At 54.0% G+C, this 12,672-nt stretch overlaps 1 protein-coding gene across 3 annotated transcripts in view; it reads right to left on the bottom strand.

Annotated features, from left to right (window-relative positions):
* The window catches only part of KCMF1 (potassium channel modulatory factor 1), a 96,573-nt gene that overhangs the window by 74,053 nt on the left and 9,848 nt on the right, over positions 1-12,672 (bottom strand). Inside the window, exon 1 of one of the 3 annotated variants that reach the window (XM_029082191.2) lies at positions 9,692-9,791. The exons of 1 other annotated variant lie outside the window; for it this stretch is intronic. In XM_029082191.2, coding sequence (XP_028938024.1) covers positions 9,692-9,707 — 16 coding nt within the window. In that variant the 5' untranslated portion in view covers positions 9,708-9,791. Of the gene's footprint in view, positions 1-9,691; positions 9,792-10,866; positions 10,982-12,672 lie in introns of those variants that run through there. One more of the 3 variants, XM_007672894.4, reaches the window with a different exon arrangement.

Below are 12,672 nucleotides of genomic sequence, written 5' to 3' on the forward strand. Positions count from 1 at the left end.
AAATTTTGTGGGTGATTCATAAAGAACTGGGGGGTGGGGTTTGGGGGGGGGAACAGTGTCCTGAAAACAAAATGGCTGCCAAGGACAACAGCTCTCTAAGCAACCCCTCGAGCCCTGAAACCGGTGATCTGACCCCAAATGTCATTTGTAACGTCCCGTGAGCAGTTTTGTTTCTGCGAGGCTCCTCGGCCCTTCCCTTACCATCCCCATTTCCAGTTAAATCATTTAATTTTAATTAAGTTAATTTTTTCTACAGGCCTCGCTTTGGGCCAATGTTTACCAAACAATGTCCTGACTGCATTTCTGTGGCTTCCCCTTTTTTAAAACTGGCTAATAATGATCAATGGTTTTAACATTGATAACAACGACAAACCTGAAATTACTTTCAATAAGGTTTTTTTTTGAGGGGGGGAGGGGGCGGAACGTTGGGGGCTGCATTTAAGTGCTTAGCACCAGAATAGACTCAAGGTTATCAAACTGAACTGAAGCCCTCTTCTGCCTGGAGCTCACAATCTATCTTAGCCCCATTTTACAGATGAGGAAAATGAGCCAGAAGTTGACTTCAACTGTTACAGGTACTTTCCCAAGGACTTAGTAAAGGGCTCTGCACACAGTAAGAACTCAGTAAATGCCAGTGATCGACTGATTCTCCCAGGGTCACCCAGCGGGCAGGTGGCAGAGCCAGGATTAGAACCCAGGTCTCCTGGACACCCAAGCCCAAGAGAAGCAGTGTGGCCTAGTGGACAGAGCACGGGGCGTGGCGTCAGAAGGACCTGGGTTCTATTCCCAGCTCCACTACTCGGGCAAGTCACGTAACTTCTCAGTGCCTTACTCTTCCCCGCCCTCCCAGCCCCACAGCACTTTTGTATATATTTCTAATTTTATTTATTTGATTTGATGTGTCACCCCGCCTCTAGACTGTGAGCTTGTTGCGGGCATGTGAGCTTGTTATGGGCAGGAAACGTCACTGTTTACTGTTGTATTTTCCCAAGCGCTTAGAACAGTTCTCTGCACACAGTAAGTGCTTAATAAATACGAACGAACGAATGAATACCTCATCTGTAAAAGGGGGATTGAGACTGTGAGCCCCATGTGGGACAGGGACTGTGTCCAACCCAATTTACTTGTAATCACCTCAGGGCTTAGTACAGTGCCTGACACACAGCAAGTGGTTAACAAATACCCCAGTTATGACTATTATTATTTTCTGGCAGTCCCAAAGCCCTCGGTCCTGAAATACAACCAAGCACCCACAGGAGGCTGATCTACAGTTCAGACCTTCGCTAACTGATGAGACACCGAGTTTCATCTATCACCGAGAGGGAAAAAAAATCGATTATCCAAACCAATTGGTTCGTTCAAATAACTGGAGGCCCAATCCCTAATTTAATCTGGCTATTTGGAACAGGTCCATGTGCAATCTGTTCAGTGACTTAGCTTTTTTTTGTTTTGATTACCCAAACTACCCTTACCTGAACTAATCATTTTTCTGAAGCCGGGTGGCAAACTATGGGCCCAAACGACATTCCCCTTCTCTAGATTGTCAGCTGGTTGTGGGCAGGGAACAGGTCTGTTTATTGTCGTACTGTACTGTACTGTACAGTTCTCTGCACATAGTAAGCGCTTAATACGACTGACCGAATGGATCGAATGCAACGAACCCCATCCCTGCCTACATCTGGTCCCTGGAACGTATTTCCTCCCTAGCTCCTGATGACGTAAAAGTTGAAACAAGCAACAAACAAAGATTTTCTGATCACGCCTTTAAACACATGTGAAAGCACTTGGAAATCTTACGAGGAACTGTTCTTTCATAAACCTAGGGCACAGTAGTCATTTAATGAATGAAAGCACTGGGGCAGAATGAAAGGAAAATGGAAAAAGTATAAAAACACTACAAGTAAATTCCATTCAAAGGTACAAATTAAATGTTTAGAAAAAAGTGAGCCAATTACCCGTATGACAAAATACAAACTCAGGATTGAAGACAGTTAAAGGGGCAGAAGGGCATTTTTTTATCTTTAAAATCTGAAGTAGAAATGACATTTCAGGAGATTACTTCTGATTCCTAAATATATGAAGTTTTAGGGTCACTGGACGCTATGGGTACATAGGGATGGCTAAATAAGATAAACATTTACAACAAAGGAGATTTCACTTCTCTATGCCTCAGTTGCCTCATCTGTAAAATGAGGATTAAGACGATGAACCCTCAGTGGAACACGGAGCGCGTCCAATCTGACTGGCTTGTATTTATGCCCGCGCTTAGTACAGCACCTAACGCATAGTAAGCACTTAAATACCATTGTTTAAAAAAAGAGACGGTGGATATTTTCGCTGAAGAACATCTTAGCATCCTTTGCCTTATATCAGCATCCCTAAGTGACTTTTCCCCAAAGAAAATTCTTTCACTATAAAAAAAGCAACTGTCAGAATGCATGCCTCTTTCCATTCTGAAGAGCTGAGTATGTGCAGAGGGAGAAGGGAGAAAATAAGCTTACTATTCCGCCCGACAGGAATATGCAAATGTGACATCTAGGCTCTCTCCAGACAACCTCCCAGAACCGACAGCCTGGGAGAACCGTACCCTTTGCGTTGAACACCCCTTCCCCAAATAAGCCACTCACTCAACTCCCCAAAGGGTCACTTTTTAGCCCCGTTTTTGCAGACCGACCACCCAAGTTATGGGCTCAGGGTACAGGATGCTCTCGTGGGAGATTCCACCAACTCTGGGTCACTTCCTCCCACCTTGGAGATTCTCTTCCTTAGTCCCTCCCAGCCTGGGATCTCTCGCCCCACCTGGGCAAGAAGGTTCCTCGTACATTTTCTTCTGGGAAGCGGCAGGGCGGAGCCGATAGAGCACGGACCTGGGAGTCAGAAGGTCATGGGTTCTAATCCCAGCTCCCCGACTTGTCCGCCGTGTGACCTTGGGCCAGTCACTTCTCTGGGCCTCAGTGACCTCATCTGGAAAATGGGGATTGAGACTGTGTGTGAGCCCAACGTGGGACAGGGACTGCGTCTCACCCCATTGCTTTTGTCCACCCCGGCGCTTAGTACGGTGCCCGGCACGGGGTAAGTGCTTAAATACCTCGATTATTATTCTCTCCCTCCCCCTTTCATATCTGACAATCTGCCATTTTCCTCGCCTTCAAAACCCCCTAAAAATCACATCTCCTCCAAGAGGCCTTCCCAGACTAAGTCCTCATCTCCCCTACCGGCCCTCTCCATTGACTGTGCAGCACTTTAAGCTTTCTGTTCCTCACTCCAGCCCCACAACACTTATATGCACAGCCTATAGTCGGTGTCCCCCTGTAGACTGTAAGCTCCTTGAGGGTGGGGATCATATCTTGTACTTTTCCAAGCGCTCAAGTACAATGTGCACCCAGGGCCCAGAGTAAGAACTTGATAAATTTCCAAGCGCTTAGTACAGTGCTCTGCACACAGCGCTCAATACGTACGATTGAATGAATGATAAATACCATCGATCGATGAAATCCACTGAGTTTCCCTACCGCCCTAAAAGCCGACTTCCAACGAGCTGCGGCCAATTTCTAATGCATTCGATACAATCTTTAAATTCCGACCTGCATTTCTGAAGTGCTTAAATTACGTCAAATTCCTCCTCACAACCATTCTGCAGGATTAATCTCTCCTGCTACTTTAACTTTACAAATAAATCCACTGAGCGGACGAGGCCGAAACTTAACCGACGTCAAAAAGCAGGAAACGCAGTTTGAACGTTCAGGGCTAACATTACAGAGTCAATCCCCTTCGGAATAGATAAATTTTATTCTTCATCAGATTCCCGTCCTCTCCTCTGGTAATAACGCTAGAGATATCTTTGCAAAATTTAAAGTTCGCGGTCTCGTCAGGACCACGCGGTACTTCGAACCGGAACCTTTTCAGAGAGAATACGAATATGGAACCGTAGCTTTAACTAGATCAACCCAAAGGAGATTTCCAACCCAGTCTATGCCCGCCTTTACTAAGCCAACAGTTCTGATGCTGGGACACGGTCTCCGCTTTCTAAAGATTTGGAAAGTCGAAATTGCTTCTCGAAAATCATCACATTCCCAAGGTAAGCAGTATAACAGGGCAGATTTTCTTCCAGAACCTCAAGTCCCCATTTTCCCTGCCAAGTTTCCAGGTTCCCATTAGACACCGACCTAAAGTGCAAGTTAATAAATTGAGGCAACGTACAGACTGGCGTTGAAGAAATGCTCTAAAACTGAAAAACCGTACAGGGTAGATCATCGCCCCTTAGACTGTGAACCCCGTATGGGACAGGGACAGGTGTCCAACTTGGTGATCTTATACTTACCCCAGGGTTTAGACCAGTGCTCGGTACGTGGCGAGTGCCTAACAAATACCCCATCGGTAATTCCCGAATGCTATACTGAGCACTGTACGAGACCAACGGGGAAACCATAGATACGGCCGCTGCTCTCGTGGGAAAAACCCCGATGTGATCGAACCCGCGCCACCGAGAAATCTGAACGTAAGTTTGAACGGGATCATTTCTGAGATTTGTACCACCAGCTCTCCTAACTGCAAACAGACTTGCCCGACCGGATCCCCGAACTGAATAGGGTCACAGATCTTTCTACCACCGTGTAACGGCAAAAAAGGAAGAAATACATGCTGTCCTAGGGCCAGGGGGCTGAAGAAACCATGGTCCCCCCAAAAAGGGTGGGCTACCTCAGGCCTGCCCTAGGCTCCCCGGGGCCCAGGACCAAGTGGCCACTGTGGGGTGGGGGAGGGTCATCACTTTGGGGCACGAGGGGTGGTGGCGGGGGGGAGGGGGGAGAGAGAAGGAGGTGGGTGAAGCAGAGCAACTACCTACCGGAATGAGGGGCGGTAATTCCGCGCCTTAAACCTCCTCTCCCCCCCTTTTCTTTTTTTATCCCCAAAGACCCCGCCGTGACTCTACCGAGCAGGGGACCGGATCGGCGACCAAATCTCCGGGCAAAGCCAAATGCCGAAATGGGCACCGCCAGACCTCCCCGAGAAGAGGAGACCCATTAAGCATCACGACTGAAGTTGCAGAGTGTTTGATTCCTGGCTCCGGTCACCCAGCATTTTTCCCCGAGGCACCAAAGGGCCCGTTCGAAGTTCGTTTCAGACAGTCCCGGGCCGGAGGGCCACCCAAAGCCGGCGTTTGGAACTTTAGCTCCGAGAACCGATCTGACTGGGCCCGGCTACCTGGGCCCCTGAAGCGGCGGGGCCTAGCGGGGAGAGCACGGGCCCGGCCCGGTCGCTTGCCTGCTGGATGACTTTGGGCAAACCGCTTCACTTCTTGGCGCTTCAGTTTCCTCGTCTGTAAAATGGGCATTTGATACCTGTCCTCCCTCCCACTTAGACTGTGAACCCTCTGTAGGGGAGGGACTGTGTCCTGCCTGATTACCTTATAGCTACCCCAACTCTTACAAGAGTCCTTGGCCCACAATCGGCACTTAGCCTATACCATAATCAACTCTGTCATTATTATGACGGGGCCGGAGCCATGCCCAACTTGGAAACCAGAGCTTTCCAATGATCAGAATCGGCCTGGGTTCGGACGACCGATTGGGATAATCGAGGTTCCGATAACAGGTTTTCATTTGTACGGGAGACAAGTTTTATTTTTTAAAAACCAAGTCCTTGGCCATCCCGCGCCCTGAAAGGATGGAATTCAGAAGTTAACCGTGAAAATATTTCTTTTGGTCCATTTAACCTGTTCCCAATGAGAAAAAGCCAATAGGAGCAACTGCGGCCGTTTTAGGGAAGAAGAAGAAAATCCTCAAAGTCAGATGGGTAACAACCGGATCGGTCTACACCGAGCACAAGGCAATCTAAGGGGACCAGAAGTTAAATATTCAAGGGCACAGAAATTACAAAAGAAATCACGACACCGATGCCCAAAAGCGAGTGCCTCATGACGACTCTCCCATTCCATTTTTCAGGTTTACTCTCCATAGAGTACGACGTCCAGCCACAGCTTAGTAGGATTCAGTTAGAAAGCCCAAAGGAACTACAGAAGCAACGTGGCCTACTGTAAAGAGCACAGGGCCCTGTGACTCAGAGGCCCTAGGTTCTAATCCCAGCCCCACCACTTGCCTGCTGTGTGACCTTGGACAAGTCCCTTCACTTCTCTGAGCCTCGGTTCCATCACCTGCAAAACGGGGATTCGATATCTGCCCTCCCTCCTGCTTCGACCGGAAGCCCCATGTGGGACCTGATTCTCTTATAATAAAAGTAATAATAATTGTGGTATTTGTTGAGCACTTACTATGTGCCAGACATGGTACTAAGCGCGGGGGTAGAATCAGGTTGGACATATTCCTTGACCCACCTGGGTCTCACAGTCTAAATATCTTTTATCGACCCAGCGCTGGGTACAGTGCTTGGCACACAGTAAGCGATTAAACACCACACTTGCTATTATTAATAATAACTAGGATTATAACGCTTAGAATTGGGTAAGCACTTGCTACCTGCTCGTCTCAAAACAGACACTAAGCACCTACATTCAGGAAGCACATTGTAAAACGCATAATCTGCTGCACTTTGGAGTTTCCTTAACTTTCTCCCACATTTCGCGCCAAGTCCGTTTTTGTACGGAGGCTGCCGAGCCGGTCAGTCCATCGTATTTATTGAGCGCTTACTGTGCACAGAGCACTGTACCATGCGCTTGGGAGAGCACAACAGAACGGACGCGTTCCCCGCCCACAATGACCTTACAGTCTAGTGGGGAAGCTGGGCACTGATACAAATAGATAAAATTGCAGGTACACAGGTTCAGACACAGTGGGCTTCAAGTATACGAAGAGCTCTGAGCCCTATTCGGTCCTGGCAATTTTTAGACTGTGAGCCCCTGCAGGGAGAGGGACCATATTGAATTCCCATCTGTGCATTTTTTCCCCAGCGCTTAGTACAGTGCTCTGCACACTGTAAGCGCTTAATAAATTCTACGGCGACTCGGAGGATGATGGCCAATCGTTCTTCCAATTTCAGAGAGTAGCAGAGGTGAAGGGTTTAAAGTGAAGCGTGAGGGATTTAGGTTAGATATAAAGAACACCCTCCTGACAGCGAGGGTTGTTTAAGCCCGGGGTGTCATTTGTAGAAGGTTATGGACTCTCCTTCTCTGGAGATCATTAAAAATAGAATGCTAATCTGTCAGGATGATTTTGATAAAAGTCCCGTGACTAGGTGACTTCTCTGAAGGAGACGGACCTGACGGTCAGAAGACCCAGGTTCGGGGCCCCGGCTTTGCCACTGGCCAACTGGGTGACCTTCGAGCAGATCACTTCACTTCACTGGGCCTCAGTTTCCTCATCTGTAAAACTGGGATAAAATGCTCATCATCTTATAATAATAATAACAATAATAATAACGATGATGGTTTTTCTTATGTGCTTGCTATATGCCAGGCACTGTTCTAAGCGCTGGGCCGGGGTGGATACGAGCAGATCGAGTTGGACACAGTCCAACTCCCACGTGGGGCTCACGGTCTCAATCCCCATTCTATAGATGAGGGAACTGAGGCCCAGACAGGTGAAGTGACTTGCCCAGGGTCACACAGCAGACAAGCGGTAGAGCCGGGTTTCAAACCCATGACTCAGACTGGTCACAGCTCCTGTCCCACCCGAGACCCCCAATCTGATTATTTTCCATCTACCTCATCACTTAGCACATAGAAAGCGCTTTGAGATCATCATTACGATTATTATTCCATAATTATCCAGTGGGCCGAGGGTTGGTGGGATAGCCTGATCTGTGCTTTAATCACTGGTTTTTGTTTACTCCGATGAGTTTCAAAGACGGTGTCGTGTGTACAGTGAGGCCTAAAATAGGATTTAACGTTCCTCCTAAAATTCAATTCCAAACACCACTTTTAATCTAACCTGTTGCTGAAGGACCCCCTAAAATTGTAAACCTGTTGGCCGGTGCTTCACTGTTCTCTCCCGAGGGCTCACTACAGTGCTCCGCACATAACAAGTGCTCAATAAATACCACGGATTGATCCTGGAAGGCTGGCCAGAAACTACAGGAGAAAGAGTTGAATTTCATTCATTTAATCGTACTTAGTGAGTGCTCTCTGCGTGCAGGGCACCAGGCTTAAGCGCCTGGAAGAGTACGACTCAACCACACACACCCCTTCCCTGACCACAACGAGCAACAATTACAAATGTTTCTGTCTTTTGACACCAGCTTTCTTTCGAAAATCCGAGCCCCGCTAAAATCCAGGGTGGTACACAGCTAGAGAGAGAGACCGTTTCCTATGTCTTCTAGCAGTTCTGTAACTTTGCTGGAGTATTAGACTCCTCATTATTAATAATGCCTCGAGTTTAGTCAGCACCCCCCCCCCCACCCCCCAACTACTTTTGCATCGTTTCTCCATCCTTCCTCCCGACCCCCTTGTGAGCCGGGGTATTAGAATCCTCATTTTCCAGTCGAGGGAAACTGGAGCCCAGAGACGAAGTGATTGGCCCAAGGTCAGCCGGCAGCCCCCGGGACACGCTGCCCTTCAACCACCTGGGAGTCCGCCCTGGGTTCAACCACCATCGCGGTGTGCCCAGCCCCCTCCACCGCGACTCTCTAAACGCTGCCCTAAACGCTCTGCGGGGGCCGAGGTGGGGCGGGACAGGCCGTGCTCTCTCCCGTTGAGCGTTTCCCCCCAAATAATAATAATCAAAGAAGGTCATCGTCAAAGGTTCGGGCCCCACGGCGCTTCCCGGGCCCGCAGGGGCCTGGCCCGCTGGGCACCGAGGGCTTCCTGCCACCTCACCCTGTAGCCAGCCGCCCGGGGAGGATGAAGCTCGGGGACCACTTCCTTTTAGGTAAATACCGGACCGACCCGGGGCTCCTCCTCCTCGTCGTCCTCGTCTCCCCACCCCCACCATGGGAGGGAATTCCAGTTGGCAAGATTTCTGGGCCACCGGGGCCATCTGCGGGGGGAGGGGAGCGGCTACTTATTTACCCCGGCTGGGGGGCTTGGGCTCCCTAAGAGTCCCCGGCCAGTGGGGAGCCCCCCACCCCCCCCCAAAACAACCCCCACCCCCACCGTGTTTGGGGGGTCTGGAGGGGGAGGGGAAGGCGGGCCGGGCGGCGGAGGCCGAGGCCCGATGGGGGTGGGAGGGAAGCCAGTCCTCCGGGCCCGGGCACGTAGGAAAGGCCGGCGGATGGCGGGCTCCTCCGGGCCGGGGCCCGGTCCCGCCGGCCGCAGAGGCCCCGGCCCCGGCGGGAGGGAGAGGTAGGCCGCGCCGGGCCCCGGCCCTCCCGCCCGACACGGCCCAGCCCGGCCCGGCCCGGCCCGGCCCGGCGGCCGCCTCCTCCTCCTCCTGGTGTTGGTCCTGGGCCTGTAACGGGCCGCGCCGCCCCATGACAGTGCAAACCCTCCGGCCGAGGCCGAGGCCGAGGCCGAGCCCGGGGCCGGAGCCGAGGCCGAGCAGGGCCGGGCCCCGCCGCTCATGGCCGCGGCGCCTCCGCCAACCCCCGCTCCTCGGCGGCCTCCTTCTCCTCCTCCTTCTCCTCCTCGGAGGCCTCGGGGTCCGGAGGCGGGCGGCCTTGGGCCGGGGGTTGGGGGTTTGGGGCCTGGGCCCGCCGAGCCCTCGGCGCCCCCCGGCCGAGGGCCCCGGTGGCCGGTGCGGCGGGGAGGGAAGGGGAAGGAAGGGGAAGGAAGGGAAGGGGTGGGGGGTCGCGGGCTCCTCACCTTCATGTCGGGACATCCTAGTCGAGACGGCGGCGGCGCGGCCCCTTCCGGGCTCCGGCTGCAGCGTCCCCGCGGGGCCCCGGCGCGGCCCGCACCGACACGCACAGCACAGGGCCGCCTCCCGGGGGCGGGGGCCGGGGCGGGGGCCGGGGCGGGGGCGGGGCGGGACCGGCCGGGACGGGCGAGGCCGGGGCCGGACTGGGACGGACGACGGCCCGCAGCCCGGGCGGGAGGAAAGGACGGAGGGAGGGAGGGAGGCCGGGGGCGGGCCGGGCGGGTCCCGGGCGGGCGGTGGGTGCCGGTCCTCCCGGGCAGGAGCTGGGGCTGGGCTGGGCTGGTCAGGCTCCGGCGCCCGCTAGGCCCCGGCGCGGCTTTCCCCGCCCCCCCGGCGCTCTCCCCCGGCTCGGCTCGGCTCGGCTCGGCCCGGCCCGGCGCCACAGCTGCCCGGGCCCCGCCCCTCTCGGCCCGGGCCCGCCCCGCCCCCGGACCCGCCCCGCCCCCGGACCCGCCCCGGCCCCCGCCAGCCGCCGCGCCGGGACCAGGAGGACGACGACGACGACGACGAGGAGGAGGAGGAGGAGGAGGAGGAGGAAGAGGAAGTGCCCCGGGACCGGCTCCCTCCCCCCGCTTCTCCCTTCCCCTCCCTCCCCACGCGCCGCCGCCGTCTCACACACAGGCCTCTGCTTCTTCTTCTTCTTCTCCCTCCCCCCGTTCCCTGTGAACTCTTCCCCTTCTCCCCTTTTAACGCTTCCCTTTCTCCTTCCTCCCCCTCCCCGTCTTTTTACTCTTCCTCCCCTCGCATTCTTCTCCTCCCTCCTCTTTTAACTTTTCCCTCCTCTCCCCCTCCCCCGGGCTGCCCCCGCCCAGGCCCCGACTTCCCCGGGACCCCGAGCCGCCCCCTCTCCCCCGCGGACCCCCGCGGTGGGGAGGAGGGAGGAGACGCCTGGCTCCCCAGAATCCGAAACGGCTTGGCCCCTTTTCCTTCCTTCCCTCCCTCGCGCATCTCCCCCGCCGGGCAGGGGGTGCAAAAGGGCCCCGCAGGACCGGCCTTTCGGGTCCCGGCCGCCCCCCGATCCCTGTCCATCCCGTCGCCAAGTTTTCCTTGGCGGCCACCTGGCCTGTGGCGGCCCTCCCCTTCCCTCCCGGGAATAAAGATCCCAGTCCCGGTGGTTTACCTCTCCCACTCATTCCAGTCCCGGGACGGGTCCGGTGGGGAGCCTTTCCCCGCGGGGGCCACGACCCGCCTCCGCTTTGCGCTAACGTCCCCGAGCTCTACACCGCCGACAAAAGTGCTCCTCCACCAACCGCCACTTCCTTTAGGAAAGGAAGATTTAGAGGGATGGGGGTGGAACCCACGTTTGCAGATGCGGAAAAAGGGAATATCTTCACCATCGCCCGAATAAGTGGACTGCGCTTCAACAGTAGCCCCTTGCCTGGGAGTCAAGACTGGTTCCCCTCTGTACTCTCCCCGGTGCTCAGAACGGTGCTCTGTTCCCCCCCACTTCCAGTAAGCGCTCAATAAACAGGGAAGCGGCACGGCCTAGAGGATGGAGCCCGGGCCTGGGAGTCGGAAGGACCCGGGTTCTAATCCCGGCTCCGGCCATTTATCTGCCGTGGGACCTCCAGGGGCAAGTCGCTCGGCTTCTCTGGGCCTCGGTCACCTCATCTGGAAAACGGGAGTAAGCCCGGGAGCCCCATATGGGACAGGGACCGTGTCCAGTCTGCTCGGCTTCGACCTACTCCGGCGCTTAGCACTTGCTTGGCACAGTGCTTGGCACAGAGCAACGGCATTTAGGCACCATTAAAAAAAAATAAATGCAATGAATGGTGATCATTCGGTCCGGCAGTGAAATACCACCTTTCCTAGGTCAGATTTAAATACGGGGCTTTACCTCACCGCCGGACACTCCGCTTGGAGCCGATTGTCCCAAGTCCTTTATGAAATCGATATGAAATGTCTACCAGGTCTACCGGGCCAGCCCCGCGGCCCGAAGCCACATCTTGCTGCCCGGTTTTTTCTTTTAACCTTCTCCCTCTCGGAGCCTCTCCTTGACCGAGGGATCCCTCGCAGAAGCAGCGTGGCCTCCCGGATAGAGCACGGGCCTGCGAGTCAGAAGGATCTGCCTGGCTTCTAATCCTGTCTCCGCCATTTGTCTGCCGTGCATCCTTGGGCACTTCTGCGTACCTCAGTGACCTCACTGGTAAAATGGGGATTAAGACTGGGAGCCCCATGTGGGACAGGGACTGTAGTATCTGCCCCCATGCTTAGTACAGTGCCTGGCATATAGTAAGCGCCTAACAAATGTCACTATTATTATTATCATCATTATTCTTACTTCCTGCACAGCCAAAGGCACAGGGATGGGACAGGAACAAATTGGGAAGGAATCTTTACCCTTGGCTTTAAAGCACTCAATCAAGCTCATCCCCTCCTACTTTACCTCACCGCCCTCGTCACTCTTCTGATGACAGCTTACTCACTGTGCTCCGATCTCATCTATTTTTTTATAGTATTTCTTAAGCACTTACTAGGTGCGAGGCTCTGTACTGTGCACTGGGGTAGATAGGAGCTAGTCAGGTCGGACGCTGCCCCTGTCCCGCATGGGACGCCCAGCCTTAATCCCCATTTTACCGACGAGGTAACCGAGGCACCGAGAAGTGGAGTGACTTGCCCAAGGTCATGCAATAGACAACAATAATAATAAAAATGGTATTGTTCTACGCACTGGGGTGGATACAAGGTGATCAGGTTGTCCCACGTGGGGCTCACAGTCTCTATCCCCATTTACAGATGAGGTACCTGAGGCACAGAGAAGTGAAGTGACTTACCCAAGGTCACACAGCTGACAAGCGGCGGAGCCGGGATTAGAACCCAGGTCCTGCTGACTCCCAGCCCGGGGCTCTATCCATGAGGCCAAGCTGCTTCTCTCTCACCACTGACCTCTTAACCACATCCTCCCCCTTGCCTGGAACTCCCTCCC

The sequence above is a fragment of the Ornithorhynchus anatinus genome, chromosome 17 (genome assembly GCF_004115215.2).
Source record: "Ornithorhynchus anatinus isolate Pmale09 chromosome 17, mOrnAna1.pri.v4, whole genome shotgun sequence".
In the NCBI taxonomy this organism is placed as follows: Eukaryota; Metazoa; Chordata; class Mammalia; order Monotremata; family Ornithorhynchidae; genus Ornithorhynchus; species Ornithorhynchus anatinus.